The following is a 16,314-nucleotide window of genomic DNA, read 5'->3' on the forward strand; positions in this document are numbered from 1 at the left end:
AGGACCCCAAAGCGCTTTACACACCCAGTCATCCACCCATTCACACACACATTCACACACTGGTGGAGGCAAGCTACAGTTGTAGCCACAGCTGCCCTGGGGCAGACTGACAGAATAATTACATTATACATGATCTTTTCTGATGTGAGAAGTACACATGTATTGTGTGTTTGAGTCGATCATTTTTCCTTCTTCAACAGTTCAGTCTGCTTTGGTGTTCGGTGAGTTTTTAGACTCTACTAACAGAATAACAGACCTTACCATGGCACTGAGTCAGGAAAGACTGCGTGTCGAGTGATCGTGGAGTCGGGTGTGGGTGAGATGGTTAGGTTGGCGAGGCAAGAGTGGACAAACTGTGCTTGTGGGCAGGCAGATAGAAACGCAGACTGATGGTGGAGGCAGAGTGAGAGCAGGCAGGTGAAGGCTGCTTTTGTGCTGCAGGAGGGTGGAGGCTGAGCTGGGCACACGAGAGAAGTGAAGAGCTGACAGTCAACTGAGTATAAGAGAGACTAGAAGCACTTAGGTGACTAAAGTGGGCAGCTACTACATTAAGTTAATTGCAGTTTTGAGCCCCAAATGTTCATCTGAGTGAAGAAATCTGATTATTTATTTATTATTTTATTTTATTTAGAAAGAGGAGCAATACATATTAATGAACATTTTAACAAATGTAAATATGCCAGATTACAGCCTTGGGCTAATTTCCATCTGCAGACCCTCTGACAGGTTGGTGTTAAACACAAGTTAGTAAAAACATACAGAGACAATATTTACAGATCATGTGACAAGGACAAAAACAGTGATCACATTATATTAGAACAAACAATGACAAGAAGAGTGGACAACAGAGGACAAAATAGATTTCAGTAACACATCAATTATATTGCACAAACCCCAGTATTGCACATGCGCTGACTGTCCTGATACAGACCCTGTGCACGAGAAAATGCTAACTTCCTGTTTTGAGACCGGATGTGCGGTTGTACATTTCCGGTAGCTTTACTTTGAGGTCAATCGCTACTGTGAAGATGGATTCCTAAATTATGCCCAAAACACGAAAACGGAAAGATCGCGTAAAGTTACAAAGAGCAGAGGTGGGAACACTCACCACTGCTGTGTCATAAAAAATCTAATGATCAATTTTGACCTTTGAAGAGTTTAGATCGATGGTTGTTTACATCACTCAACACAAGCAGAGCTGCATTACTGCATGCAGAAGACACATCGTCCACATCTCTGTATAGTGACAGTTCTTATGATTGAAACGGGGAAATGTTCAGCATTCAAACTGCAGGTGAACATTAGTCAGAGGTTTCCCCGTTATGTCGATATGCACAGGGCAGCAGCAGAGTATGGCAGTCTGTCTGAGTTTTACTCATTTCCATCACTGTAACAGAACACGTGGATTTCCTCTGTCGTCTGTTTTGGTTCTATTTTCTCTGTTCAGATGTTTATCTTGATTGAGGTTTATGTTTTAGCTGGAAGAAAAACAAGCTCTGGTTTCATGTATAAAGGTTATATATAGATCTGAAATTAGTGATAGTGATTCTCTGTTTTGTCTCCGTCTCACAGTGTTGGACAGCAGACAGTGTGTTTGTAATGTTTCTGTGTGTAGGCCTTGTGTTCAGGTGCAGTTTAGTTAAACAGGATTAGGAAACTATGCTGTGCATTCTGACTGCGGCTTCCATGTTGTTTCCTCATTCTCAAGAAAACTGCATTAAAGTGATTTAAAGCCGTTTTCCCTCGATGGCAGCAAATACCTGAGCTGCTGTAGCTGTTGTCTTAAACACAGACTGGACGTCGTTGTTAAATTGTTCTCACAAATCCTGAAGCGATTTTTTTAACCTACTTACTTTCCCCGTGTTTCTGTTCTCTAATAAACCACTATAACAGTTCATGCTTTAATATGTCATATTTATTGTCATGTGACTAATGTGACTCTGGGCGAATCAGACCAGAAAGCAGAGCGTGCAGTTTTAACAGATCTGATACTGTGTGCTGAAGGCTGATCTGCTTTAAATATTGCCAGGATACATAAATTCATCCATGTTTTTGTAAAAAAAAATATCATTTTAATTCATGTTCCAGACAATATAAAATTCCTGTTGGATGTGTTTAAGAAATGAATACATTTATAGTTAAATACTGATGTGCAGACGACACCATTGGCTGATTTATTTACAGCTTCATTCCTGTCACTGTGTTTGCTGTTTAATGAATGTTTCCCCTGTTTGTTGCTTTACCAGTTTTTGTTGTTGAAACTAGCTTAATAAGCCAGTGTGTGTTATATTTCTGTGCTATATCTGTGGGCTGAGCCTGGGAGTGTCCTTTTCATTGGGGATGCACAGCTAACATTTAACACAAATGACCTTTGTTACCCTCATAGTCTGCATATAGTTATATGCTGTATTTGATACAGATGTACAGAGTTGGAGTGGACCAAACCATGTAGCACTGGTTAGTTAGCAATGTGCATGGACAAATTTGGTGCCATATAAAATGGGATGTCAGCACTAGATTGCTAAAATAAAGCTTAAAACTAAATTTTGTTAGCAAAGAAAATCAATAGCCACGTCTTTAGTTTTTCCTACTACAATTGATTGCTAAGCATGACCATTTAAATTGACAACTTAAAAGTGAGCATTGTACAGTTAAAATACTTATTTTAAGTGTGCATATTAAGCCATTAGGCCATTTAAAAAACTTTTATATGATCCAGTTAAAGTCCACTCTATCAAAAAAAGGGTTATTCAACATAAACTATACGTACATTTAGTTGAAGTCCAGTTGTCCCGCCATAATTGACATTTGAGTAAAATCAGATTTTCATGTTCATGGGGCATCTGCCACGCAAATCACTTTAACACTACTACTAGTAGTTAAGTGAGCAAAGATGGTGGGAAACGTTTCAGTTTTTCTTTGTTCGTGTGATTGTGTTACAATTTGAATCTTCTGAGTAGCTTTGTAAATTGTTTGGACGTTACTTTGTAACACAGTATACACGCAGTTTAAGAAGGACACTTCCAGGCTTGGTCAGTTTGTATTTCTGCTCTTCATGTTTGCTACATAGAGAGCAGTGGCTCCAAACCAGCTGCTTCAGCGTAAGGCCCAGCATTCGCAGTCTCGGCTTCAGCCGCAAGCCAAGTCCCAGCCCCTGGCCCAGCATCAGCAGCCCTCAGCGGGCAGGAGATCCCACCGCACCCTGCCCAAGGACCAAACCCAACTCCTGTCCCTGCAACACGACCACAGACACAGGGAGAAAGAGCAGCAGAGGAAAAGGGAAATGCCTGTGGCATCACCCCACAAGCTAACGGCTAATAGCGGGAACACAGCTGCTGCCGCCGCCGCCGCCTCTCCCAGGCGCTCTCCAGTCAGTCAGAGCTCAGCGGTAAACCCTGCCCCCCTCAGCCTGCTAGCATCTTCATTTCTTCTACACCCTACCTGGTCTTTTTGTACTTTCTCTTCTTGCTCACCGGTGCGAATATCATGCACTTTTTTTATTTGTTGTCCAAGTGCAAACATTTCATTTCTGCAACGCTGTGATGATTTAATCAGCTTTGGCTTTGTTGCTTTTCATGTAAATGCATGATGACAGATGAAAGACTGTCTGTGGGGGGTGGAGGCTGACGGTGCATGTGGTTTCTGGCCTCTATTCATATCATCGAAGCTAAACCACACAAGGAACATGAACATGACCCACTGGTGTTATTCACAGAAATGTGTTGAGACAGTCACATGATCGTGGTGATTGAAAAACATTTGTTTCTGCTCCTGATGTTATGTTAGACACACTCCAAACCACAAAATTAATTTCTGAACATGTGAAAATATTTAAGCCTGAGCGCCTCGAAAGGAGAACAGGTTGAAACACAGTCAGGGCTTCACAGAGTCCGCCTTTAGGACTTTAATGTCAGGGAAGCAGAGCTGTGTCACAAATATAATATGCTTTTCTTTTTTTCAAAGCTATACTGTACAATAGTTTATATTAAACATTAGGGCAGCTCAGCTCAGTCTTCAGACTCGTCTAAATGCACAGTTTCATGGCAGCTCTGTTTAGATTTCCTTTATTTTAGCCTTTGGTTCTGTGTAATAAGAGACTATCCATAATATGCTCTTCTCAGAAACACATCTCAGCCTGCCATCTCCTCTTTAAATGTTTTGCTTGTGAGGGGCAGCGAATCACAGGAAAGTTTTATTAAAATAGGGTTGGCTTAAAGGGAAAGCTGTATATGTTAAACCAAGACGCCGGTACAAGATACATGAGGATTATTTTGAACCAAGAATCTGACAAGACGACTCTAAGAGTCCAAGAATGAAAAGATGGTGCAAAGATCAGCATAAAACGTTGCCTTTGAGGTCTTAATAGTTTCATATGTTGTTACATGCCTGTTGGGAGATTAAAGGCACATTATTACATAAACTAGACCAAATGTAGTTATGTGGACAATTTCAGTGTATAAACTGTTAAAGAAAATAAACTTTGAAGTAAATCAAGACTATTTTTTCAACCACGACACTTAAGAATCGGTTTAATTTGCCCTTCTTCTTCCTGCACAGGCTGTTTTTGTCTCTTTAGTCACTTCTCATTAGAAACATTTTCACAGTCTCAGAAATGGCATTTTTCAAAATGTCATACACCTCGACGATAAAATTCAAAACTCATTCCAACCTTCATTCTAGCCTCATTTAGATTAGCTCCTAACCAGGCGACTGTGTCAGTTTGTTTATGTCTATTTAAAAACAGACATAAACAAACTTAATGGTTTGTTTTATATTTTAGATGGACTTCCACGAATCAAACTTAGCCAAATTGCTTTTAGCTGCTGGTCTTCCTGGCCAGATGCACTCGAGGCTGGGCTCCGGAAGCAGCTCTAGTCCTTGTACCCCAGCCATGCAGAGAGCTCACTTCATCCAGGTATACAACAGATGTGTCACATAGCTCATGCATGCAATTATGCAATTCTAACACTTTGGGTAAGGCTACAGTCCCACTAGAGAAAACGATGAATGGAGACCGCTGTGTGACCAAAATTATTGCAGTTAACTTTGAAAGGATCACTTCAACGATGGGGACCAAGTCTGGGGACCACTCAGGCAGTTGCTGTCTTCAAACTTTGGCGCATTAAGTTAGTGATGAAATGGCAACAAGGCAGTCGGTCTGCTTTCAGTTTTGAGTAGGAAAGGGCATTAGTGCCTCGCACAGCCAACGATGCACAATCTGCAGATCAAACGTGACCGTCTTAGACTGGGCCAGATCTAAACGTGGCAAATGTACCAACAAGCAGACATAGCTCGTTCATTTCTTTAATCACCTGCATTTTATTAAGAGCAGTGCAAGTTTGCTCATCAAAAATGAGGGCGTGAATAATGCGTGCAGGGTTTCTGTTTTTCTCTCTGAAACGTGGCATTTAGAATAAATGTTTATAAGGGTGAACTCTTCTGTTACACGTTGCTGTAACAGAATGTGTGTGTGGTCCTGAGAAGAGAGACTCGGGCGGAGCGAAGTTACAAACTATTCCTCCATGAAACCTCGAATCTGTGTCCAGCAGCTTAATGAAGATGCTGTTATTGTGCTGCGTGCGTAAATACTTGCATCTATGTTTTTCTGCAGTACGTGAAACTGAGCTTTGCACCAGGGCCTTGCTCTCTGAAGAAATGTTATGTGCGTAGTTTGTTGGCTTTGCTGCTGATGGTGCAGCTGTGATGAGCTGATAGAGAGGAACAGGAACACTCCTGAGTGATAAGATCAACCCTAACTTGACTGTCATTCATTGCGTCATTCACAGAACCTGCGGATCATGATGCTGTTGCATTTGGACATTATTTCTTATTAAATATGGCATAGCCGGTCAAATATCAAAGTCCAATTAATAGCTGGATTTTAAGAAAGAAGAAGCTAAGAAATAAATATTGCTACTCCTCTGTGTGTGCGCACTGCTGAGAAACAACAGGGCGATTGTGTACCGATTTAGTAACGTGAATAAAAGCCTGAAACATTGGAAGCTGCTCTGCTCACTGCAAAAAAGGAAACAACATGGACTGGATCTGGATTCTCCGTCTCCTCACTTTGACACTTCAGTTCTGCTCCGTTTCAATAAAATCAGTCTTATTGCAGAGGAGGAATATGTGGAGCAACAGGACAAAGCCAAAGTTTTGGCACTGCACACAGTTTTGACACATCCAGCCGTGACAATTACGCACTCTTTCTGATCGCAACTCTAATTCCAAATAAATGAGCATTCCCAGCAGCAACTATCGTGCATGTTGGATGAAGATATGCTTTTCACTGTTAAATTTCAGCAGTGTTCAGTAAATAACCTGCCACAAACCTTTGTAACTTGGGTTTTGATGGTGCAGATAAGTTGCACTAGTTGCAACATGTTGACAATCTGTCTACATTTATAAATGACATAGCAATTAATCGCAACCCATTGCCAACCTACTAGAAAGTGAGACCAAGATTTGTTGCCTTATGTTGAAAAGTGGTCAACCAGAGGTTGAGGCTGCTGCACGCTCATGCCACAACTACTTGCAATTAGCCCCAGACAGCAAAAACAAAATCACCATCCAACTATTCATTCTCCTTGTGGTGCTAGAGCCTATCCCAGCTTCCAGGGGGCGAGATGTGGGGTACACCCCGAACAGGTCCCCAGAATGTCACAGGGCCTATTTACTCACAAACCTCTGGTGTTTCTTGGTCCCTCGGAGGTTGCCGTCCTGTTTTTACTCCAGTGTGACTGAAGCCTAATATGCTCATTTCGTATAAATGCTAAATGCTCTCACAAGGTACTATTTAATAACTTTTTACATTTTTTTTCCCAGAATGAAAATCTTCGCTCAAGTCGGGACGCCCCACACAGCAGCTCTATGTCAGACATGGCCATCTCCCCTTTGTCCCTGTTTTCCCCCATGTCCCCAACTGACAGTGTCTTCTGGGACTCTGTGGAGACTCCACCCAAAGTGAGTATCATCTGTTTTTAGTTTCCAGCTCCTTACTGGGTCACGGTGCAGATTTGATGATTGGCGTGAACGAGACATAAATTCAAGTGATGCATTTTGTTCTTCTGGCTCCCACCAAAAGAGGAAGTCTTTGTTGTGTCCTGCATCACATGAGCACAGGATAGAGTGTGTGTGTGTGTGTGTGTGTATTTGGCATCTTGTATTCTGATCAGTTGCCCAGCTAAGGAAGTGGTGCATTGAGCACGAGGTTGTTATGCTGCTGGCGTGTTTGTCGTCAGTCTTTTGTGTGTGCAGCAGATAGGAGGGGAGGAAGGGACTGTGTTTTACCTCGAGGTGTGTTGTGAAATGCCCCCAACTAAAATCATCTTTCTCACATTTACCTCGTCTCACCTGCTAAGTGATGTACAGAGCCGGTGTATTTACCAACAGAACACCATATGGGGTTGATGAAACAACTTATAAGTAGTCAAAGGAGCTTGCAAAGAAAAGCGTCTGGACTTCTTTAAGTTACTTGAAGACGTTTCACCTCTCATCCGAGAAGCTTCTTCAGTTCTAAGGTCAAATGGTGGAGAGTCCCAGATATAAACCTAGTGGGAGTATCCCCCCACAGAGGGACAAAAGGACCCCCTGATGATCCTCTAGTCGCCTGAGCCAAGGTGTGAAACTGGGTGTGGGTCCCAATCAGCCAGGGTTTCGGGTGTGTTCATTGTGAAACCTGGCCCCACCTTATCATGCGAATTCCTGAGGTCAGATGGCCCAGGATGTGAGTGGGCGTTAAGGCGTCTGGGAAGGGATCTCAAAACTGGATTATAGATGGCAGAGAGTTGGTGTCGTAAACCCCCGCCTCTGTTCAAAGATGGTCGCTCACAGTGGACATAGATGCTTCTTTCACTCCTCTTTCAAACCATCTGTCCTCTCTGTCCAAAATGTGAACACTGGCATCCTCGAAAGAGTGACCTTTATCCTTTAGATGCAGATGAACTGCTGAGTCTTGTCCTGTGGAGGTGGCTCTTCTGTGTTGTGCCATGCGCTTGTGAAGTGGCTGTTTGGTCTCTCCAATGTAGAGGTCTGGGCATTCCTCGCTGCACTGTACAGCATACACCACATTGTTAAGTCTGTGTTTTGGCGTTTTGTCTTTCGGGTGAACCAGTTTTTGTCTGAGCGTGTTGCTGGGTCTGAAGTGCACCGGGACGTCATGCTTGGAGAAAACTCTCCTAAGTTTTTCTGATACACCGGCTACATAGGGGATGACAATGTTGTTGCGTCTGTCCTTCTTATCCTCCCTCGTTGGTGTCTGGTCTTCTTTTCTGTGCCTCTTTGCTGACTTTAAGAACGCCCATTTAGGATAGCCGCACGTTTTGAGTGCTTCCTTTACATGTGTGTGTTCCTTCTTTTTCCTTCAGGCTTAGAGGGAACATGTTCTGCCCGGTGGTGTAGGGTCCTAATTACTCCAAGTTTGTGTTCCAAAGGGTGATGGGAGTCAAAGAGGAGGTACTGGTCCGTGTGTGTGGGCTTCCGGTAAACTTCGATGTTGAGTTTGCCGTTCTCTTCAATGTGCACTGAAGAAGCTTCTCGGATGAAAGGTGAAACGTCTTCAAGCAACTTAAAGAAGTCCAGACGCTTTTCTTTGCAAGCTCCTTTGACTACGATGACCTGGATGACTGAGAACCTTCACAGACAACTTATAAGTACTACAGAGACAGCAGGGGGGGTGCAGTAAAGCTGTCTATTTGCTGTGTTATGTTGTTGATCTAACAGGAGGCCATATGGTGCTTATAGAGAGAGCAGCTAATAAGTCAGTACACTTTCTTGCAGTGTGGTGACTTAAACAAAGGAGTGGCTGTGAAAACACTGGGTTAAACAACACTACAGTGTGAGTTATGAGGCAGACATGAATGACTTTTCCTGCTGCTTGAATTCACATAACTTACCACCTGAATAGTATTATGATGAAACTTAGAGGGCATTTTTATAAATCCCTACTAAAGTTTTGGAAATGCTCTTAAAAAATGTTTTAAAAGCCTTAAATTTGACGTGTCTAGCACAGTAGTTGACGGGAAGCGATAGACACTGGTGCAGCTCAGTGTCTCTGTGGGTGTCTGCGCTTGTGCAGATGCAGGATGTGGGCAACTCGTGAGAAGGACGATAGGTATTTCCACAGCTCTCTTCCTGCATTCCTGGGTGTGTCTTCCTCTCTGTGACTTTGTCACTTGACCCAAGAGATGAGAGGTTAAAAGGCTGCCAGCTGCTTGACCGAAAAACACACACACACACACACAGACACACACACACACAGAGAGAGAGAGATCTGAAAAGAGAGATTGCTCCAAGTCAGATAATATTTCCACACTCTATGATTTGGACGTGGCTTTGATGTGTTAAGAGGGGCAACACTGAAATGTTATGAAATAGCAAAGCCAAATGGTCTCATTAGTTTCTCAGTAATAAATGTCTCCCTGAGGGTTATTAAAGATTTTATTGCACTGTGCTCTGCAGCCTTTCAGGCATTGTAAATGTAAAGGTTTCATAACCACATAAACCTTTTTTAGAATTAGCTCTAACGTACTTTGACTCGATATTTAGTTTGAAAACAAAAAGTGAAATAATCAGGCTGGAGCTTTGTGTCCACGTGGTTTTATTAAATCTATTTTGCTTTGATCTTTCAGGTCCCAGAGCGCACCACCTCAAAGTATTACTGCAGGGAACCGATGATAGGACACAAGAGGGCCGCCTCAAGGTAGAGCACTAATACATGATGTCCATACAAGAACCAGCGCTTGGTTCACCAAGTCTGTGCCAAACGTGGCTGCTAATGCAAGAGGGCTAACACGCGTAGGCTACACTGAGCTAGTTCTGTTCAAAATGTTAGCAGGTTGTCGTTACAGTTCAGTCTGTACCAACACAACGAGTCTGGTGTGTGTGCAAAATTAGATTTGTCTGAGGCATTTGGATAAATTTTGTATTAAAGTGTGTAATGTGATTGCCATTAGTAGAGACCATCACATTTCTGGGTTTGTGACAGAGCAGAAGTGTGTTTAAATGTTACAGGTTGCTCATTTTTCACACGTAACAATATCAAAAACTCAGCAAGTGTCACTTGCAGTGACAAACCCACTAATAACTTTTAGCAGCACTTCAGTTTCCTCTTGCTTGAAGCGCACTTAAGTGCCGTTTTTGCACACCACATCTGAAGTATTAGACAATAGCAACTAGCTAGTGACCGAATGGGAGCGTGCAGCATCTAAATGACTATGAGCAAAAATAGATCAAATACAAAAACAAAGAGGGAAACTTGAGACTCTTACAGGATGACTGTTGGTTTAACAACCACGTTACTCATTGTTTGTGGTGCAAGCAGCCATAAACCCCAACCTGGGTTCTTCTTCTGCTGAGAAATGAACTCTTGGAGCAGTCAGCACAGACACAGTGTTTGTTTTTTAAAATGCACACGCCAATGCACGGGAATCAAACTCGATAATTAATGAGTTTTAATGCAGTTTCCAGAATCACAGTGAGAATAATTAGCTTCAGATGCAAAGCGTTGTTCAGCACCTCACTTGTCTACCAGCTCTTCACATTATTTTACTGGTGTGTATATATCATATTTAGTATAAAATATTATTTTATTTCAGTTGTAGTAAACTCTAGTAAACTGTCTTTTAAGCTGGCGAGTCATTTTTCTTGTAATGCCTCGTTAGAATAAAATGTCTCTTTACCACAGTGTTGTTGGGCCTGATTTATTGTTGGCGTTTGTGTGGCGCTCTAAGTCAGCATGTCGCCATCCACCTCGGGAGAACAGCAGATCAGATTCATTTAGCCTGGATGATTATTTTTGATGAGATGAAAATAATGGTGGGAAAACTGTGTCAGTGCAGTGACGGCGTGAAGGACGTTCTCAGATCAGGACCGAGAGATGTATAGTGTTGATCACAATTCGGCTCACTTCCTGTCTTTAACTGTCTTTAACTGTCTTTAAGTCTGCGTCTGTAATGCTGTCTGTGTGTCTCTCTCGCCATCTAGTGGCAGTCCAGTGTCTGCAGCAGATAAGAGTGGGAGGTGTGCGTCCCATGGAGGCTCCTCTTTAAGCAGCAACCATCCAGGTGTGTGACGCCTAAACACAGCTCACCTCACTAACTCAGCCCTGTGCTGTTGGAGTAACAGAGCACAGTGTCCTCGCCTTAGGGTTCAGTTTATATTGTGCACTAATAATCTTGGTTCTGCCATCTTTGAACAGCTAAAAGCACTCGTGTTATTTTAGTAATGACATGTGTTTGCAGTGTGTTTGTTTTTGACTGCTGTTCTCAGCAGCGCTTCAAACCTTACTTGCCCATGAATGTGACACTAGTGTGAACAGCGTATGTGGGTGTGATCTCATGGGTGCCTGGCGTGGGTTGGGGGAGGGGTGTACTCATGCAGAGTACACTGCAACAGAAAGCACAACAACAGAGCGATGTATTCAAAGCCTGCCCTCTCCACCCGCGTCTCCAGCGAGAAAGAAACAACCAAGTCATCTTTTTCAAAGTTCTGCTTGGTGTGTCCTCTGTGGTCGGCAGCAAGGAAGCTGCACTTCTGCTGGGATAGACAGAGGGGAGAATATGTTTAGGATTTCAAAGTTGCCCTCTGCGTGTAGTTGGAAGGAAACACCGTTTGATGCCTCCCACTCAGTTTGGCTGCTGGCCTCAGCCTCCTTTGTTCGAAGCCACAGATCAGACATTGTTCTTGACAGTCGTGTAGCTCCTCTGTGGTTAGACGAAACCTTTATCTGCTCATGCTACACTGAGAGAAAGCCGCTTACTGCTTTGTAAATAGTAAAAGGAGCGTTTGATGTCTCGATTTATTGAATGTGTGATACCTAGGCTTACTTGGGTGCCCCGATGATGTTATTTCCACGAACACTTTTGATTCCAGCAGCACAGAAAGACTTTCTTCTCTCTCACGCTTGATGGAAACACAACAAACAGGAGTTGTTTCCTCTTTATAAACACAGTCATTCTTTGGGTATTTAATTACCTTCTTGAACGACTTGATAACCAACCCTAATGTAACCGTCCTGTAGGTCTCTATGATTACAATGCATCACATGAATCTGTGGAAAATATAAAGGGAGTGTTTGAAGTGACAGCGTGACAAAGGGATCTTTATTTTTAGTCCATTGTTTTTGTTTTACAGACTAAATCTTTACTGTATTGATTTAGTTTCTATTGTTAAAGTTTGAGCTGCAGTATTGTGCAGTTTTCAGGGAAATAGCTCTAAAACCCCACCGTAAACTACCAACCAGCACCAAGAGCAGTTAGACACCAAGTGGTGAGCCAGATACTTCTGTCATGTGGAGATAAAAAAAAAAGTAGAAAGAAAATAGAGCCCATTTGGACAGAGCGCTGCTAGTGTATAAGTTTAAGTAAACTGTTGTGGGCTGGACTTTTAAAAGGTGGATTGTAAATCAGTTTTCTTCTAATACACTACGAACAACATGCCTCTGTCCTATGGAAATTTAAATATATTTTTATTTTAAATCACCTGGGCAGTTTAGGGAGTCATTATTAAACATTCCCCTGGAAGCTGCAGGTGGATGCTGGAGTTTAAACAGCACACAGTAATGCAGGGACATGAAGCTGAGATTGTGGTTCACACATTTGCCTAACGAGCTAAAGATTGTCCGTTCGATCCCGGGAGGAGGTCCAAGTCATTTCAGGCTTTCCCCAGAGAGGGCATCCAACATTTAAAAAATCTGTCAAATCAAACATGCGAGCTGCCCACTGTGGTGACCCTTTGTGAATAAGGGAGCGTTTTTTAGATTCAGAAGCTCCTCCTGTGTTGCTGTAGACAATGAGGACAGTACAGCTCGAGTAACCTGTCTGAACTAGCTCACAGCCTTGGGTCCATTTACTGTCTTTAAAGCAGTCTGACAAAAAACGGGTATATTTACACATGAGATTCCACATGTAACTCTCACACTGATTACTGCTGCTAACATATGTGTGTGTCTTAGGTTACTTCAAGCTGGAAAGTCCTCTGCTGCAGCGCCACCCGCACAGGAAGCTGGATAACATAAGCAGTGGACACACACAGGTAAGTGTTGTTGGAGCATGTGTGCAGTCTCACTGGTTATAGATTTAAATTGTTTCAGTATATCATAGTATCAGTACAAAGCATGCATACACATGTCATCTAGATCCCTCTTCCTCATTGATTTGAAACGTGCTTCATCACATTAACATCTATGATTTTTCTCTCTGTCCAACTCATTTTTCCGGCTACTTCCTTTTCCTCTCGCAGGGAATAAAACCCGCTCTGGGTCGGCTTAACAAGGCCGCAGAATACTCTTCTTCTAGCGATGAAGTCGGCAGCAGTGATGACGAGGAGCGAAGCGGGTAACCAAACACATCCTCAGTGTATTTATGATGCTGTATTGTTATTGTTAGTTTATTGTTTAAGAAATGTTCCCATCAAGCTCATCATGTGTTTGACCTGCTCGATAGTTTCTTTTAGTAGAAAAACAAAGTGTCCTGCTGCACATGAAGGAGTGAAGCAACTCTTTTAGTTTGCAAACAGCACTGTGACGAAACCTGATGTGTTGCAAGATTTTTTTTTTAAACTGATATTTAGAATCTAGTAAAAAGGCACAAAATTAGTAATTCTGCTGCATCTACTGGGAGAAATGAGCACTGAAGTATTTGTCTGTTTATTGTGATTTAAATTCCTGTGGCAGTAAACCTGGGAGAAGCCAAGTATCTCATTGGTTTAACAGTCCTGAAAACAAATTAGTGTTACTATAGTGTTGTTTGTGAGTTAGAGTCACAGTCTGAGACAGCAGGTGTCATTAGGATCCAGTGTGTTGCTTTTATTGCTGAAGGATGCATCAGTCTTGTTTCTAACTATGAAATGCGACATCTGCAGTCGGTGTCTAGTCTAAAATCTCGAGCGGTATGTTTCAAGGTCTGGCATGTCCAATGGAAAAGGGAAATACTTCAGAGGAATACCCGACGGCATCGTCCTGCAGCCTCACCACAATCTCAACCAGGTACTGAGCAAACACAACCACAGCACACGTGACTGTCTGCTCTGTGGTCGGTTGTGTAAAAAAGCTGACTTCCTTAAGCTTTAACTTTCATTCATGTGACGCCTCACAGTTACTCAAGTTACTTCCTTTCCTGGTGTTGCTCTATAGATTTCGCAGTTGGGTTCAGATGACACCTACTTGCTACCAGACCTTCTGCAAAAAATTTCTTCCTCTAGTCCTACCCACAATGCATTCATCCAGCAGCAGCGAGCACGGGAACTCGGCTATTTGAGATCGCCCGCATCTCCCGGATCCCCCACACACCAGGATCTACATGTAAGTAGAAAATCAGCACAGATTTCTCAGAGCTTTGCTGCTTTACTTCTTCTGGTCATCATCAGCATCCCTGTTTATCATTCAGTGTACACCACAGCGACGTTCAGCAGTGTTGTTTATAATGAAAACAGTATATCATGCTCTTTATTATGTTGCTGTCATACCGTCAGTTTGTTTCAGTGGTGGATGTTCACATTGAACACTGTCAAAGTAACTGCTGTGAGCCAAAAGCTCTAAACACTCGATGTCTTTTTACTCTTGAGATCAAATTGCATTGTTTTTGAGGGGCAACCAATCGCTCAAAAGTTATCTTATATGACGAGGGCCTTAAAGAAGGATGAATTGATCGGCAGCATCAAGACCCAGTATAACATAAATATGGATTATTTTAAACTATGAATGAAAGCTACTCTAGTAGCATCCAAGAACAAAGGAATTAGATTGTAAATGAGAATAATAGTTGTTTGTTTTTTGTTTATTTGTTTGTTTTTAAGACAAAGTGCTGATTAAGTTCAGATGGACTTACAGTTGTATCAGTATTAATGTCCTTGTGTTAATAAATGTCAACAGACTACTTGATATAAACCTTTGGGCTCATTATCATAGCCGAGGTTTAACTAAAGTGACAGACTGCATTAGTTATAAATGTCCACCAGAGGGAGGTAGTGGCACAGGCTGGGCGCGCAGTCTTCCTGGGTTTCAGTGCGGATTTCGAGTTAACGTAACTGTTGTTACTGATTTATGAAAACCATCATTTGTAACTGGTAAATGATTATATAAATGGTTTATGGTTTCATAACTGTAACTGCCTGTTGTGTTGGGTTTTTTTGTTCGCTTTTTATTAAAGTATAAAATCTCTTCCCTTGTCATTGTGCTCATCAGGATATCGGCAGTCCTACTGGTAAAAGCCCGACATCATCATCTTCCTCCTTCCTGCCCTTCATTGATCCACGATTGATCCCCATCTCATCACCACCACAGAGCCCGAGTGAGTTTTCTACCAGGGAGCCGAGCTACAGTTTGCTTTGTGAGCATAGTTTAGTTTTATTTTTGAAACTTTTATCTTGAATCATTTTTGCATTCAGCGGGCATTAAGGGCGAGCCACTGAAGAGAGAGAACCACAGGAAGGGCTCCGTGGTTAATGTGAACCCAACCAACATTCGACCACAGAGCGACACGCCAGAGATCCGAAAGTACAAAAAGAAGTTCAACGCGGAGGTTCTGTGTGCTGGATTATGGGGTATGTAGTTTTTATGTGTTTTATGTTGTTTGTGTTTTTAAATGAAGTCGATTTTTTCAGACTGATACGAACTGTGTCAGTGTTGATATTTTCTGTTTTGACGTGCAGGTGTGAATCTGCTGGTGGGCACAGAAAACGGTCTGTGGCTGCTGGATCGAAGTGGTCAGGGAAAGGTGTACCCGCTCATCAGCAGGCGACGGTTTCAACAAATGGACGTACTTGAAGGACTCAATGTGTTGATTACTATATCAGGTATATGTGCTGCATGTTCAAATGTTCAGAGCTACAGAAACACAGAGTGCAGCACTCTGCCCTGCATAATGATTAAACTCTGCTTATAAGTTTTGCACAGTAGTTCAAAGAGACCACATTCAAACTGTAACTGTTTAACAGGTTTCTTCAGGTAAAACTGACACTTGTGTGGATGACTGCTCGATATCCATGCTCTGTTCTGGTTTGCTCCGTCACCTCAAAGAAACTGATTGAAACTTTGTCACACTGAAGCAGGAGTCGTTTGCATCCTTCCCTCTCTGTCTGTAGGAAAAAAGAACAAGCTACGTCTCTACTACTTGTCCTGGTTGAGGAATAAAATCCTGCGTAATGACCCGGAGGTGGAGAAGAGACAGGGCTGGACGTCAGTGGGTGATTTAGAGGGCTGTGTCCACTATAAAGTGGGTAGGTACACTAAATAAAAACAGAATGATCTTTTACAGAGCTTCAAACTTACAAATAATGCAGGTTACAGATGTTGTTTATGTAGTGATCTTTAGGAGCTAC

The 16,314-nt window shown here is 42.4% G+C and overlaps 1 protein-coding gene across 4 annotated transcripts in view; it reads left to right on the forward strand.

The window, feature by feature from the left end:
* Nucleotides 1-16,314, forward strand: part of LOC146391997 (mitogen-activated protein kinase kinase kinase kinase 4) — a 57,726-nt gene that overhangs the window by 29,033 nt on the left and 12,379 nt on the right. For 2 of the 4 annotated variants that reach the window (XM_084940020.1, XM_084940028.1), the window contains exons 16-28: nucleotides 3,071-3,388; nucleotides 4,781-4,915; nucleotides 6,823-6,960; nucleotides 9,627-9,697; nucleotides 10,981-11,060; nucleotides 12,950-13,029; nucleotides 13,237-13,331; nucleotides 13,897-13,981; nucleotides 14,129-14,296; nucleotides 15,179-15,284; nucleotides 15,382-15,537; nucleotides 15,646-15,789; nucleotides 16,078-16,212. In XM_084940020.1, coding sequence (XP_084796146.1) covers nucleotides 3,071-3,388; nucleotides 4,781-4,915; nucleotides 6,823-6,960; nucleotides 9,627-9,697; nucleotides 10,981-11,060; nucleotides 12,950-13,029; nucleotides 13,237-13,331; nucleotides 13,897-13,981; nucleotides 14,129-14,296; nucleotides 15,179-15,284; nucleotides 15,382-15,537; nucleotides 15,646-15,789; nucleotides 16,078-16,212 — 1,711 coding nt within the window. The remainder of the gene's footprint in view (nucleotides 1-3,070; nucleotides 3,389-4,780; nucleotides 4,916-6,822; nucleotides 6,961-9,626; nucleotides 9,698-10,980; nucleotides 11,061-12,949; nucleotides 13,030-13,236; nucleotides 13,332-13,896; nucleotides 13,982-14,128; nucleotides 14,297-15,178; nucleotides 15,285-15,381; nucleotides 15,538-15,645; nucleotides 15,790-16,077; nucleotides 16,213-16,314) is intronic. The other 2 variants (XM_084940038.1, XM_084940046.1) reach the window with 2 other exon arrangements.

Source organism: Perissodus microlepis, chromosome 2, assembly GCF_051167445.1.
Source record: "Perissodus microlepis isolate ML-2025 ecotype Zambia chromosome 2, ASM5116744v1, whole genome shotgun sequence".
Lineage (NCBI taxonomy): Eukaryota > Metazoa > Chordata > Actinopteri > Cichliformes > Cichlidae > Perissodus > Perissodus microlepis.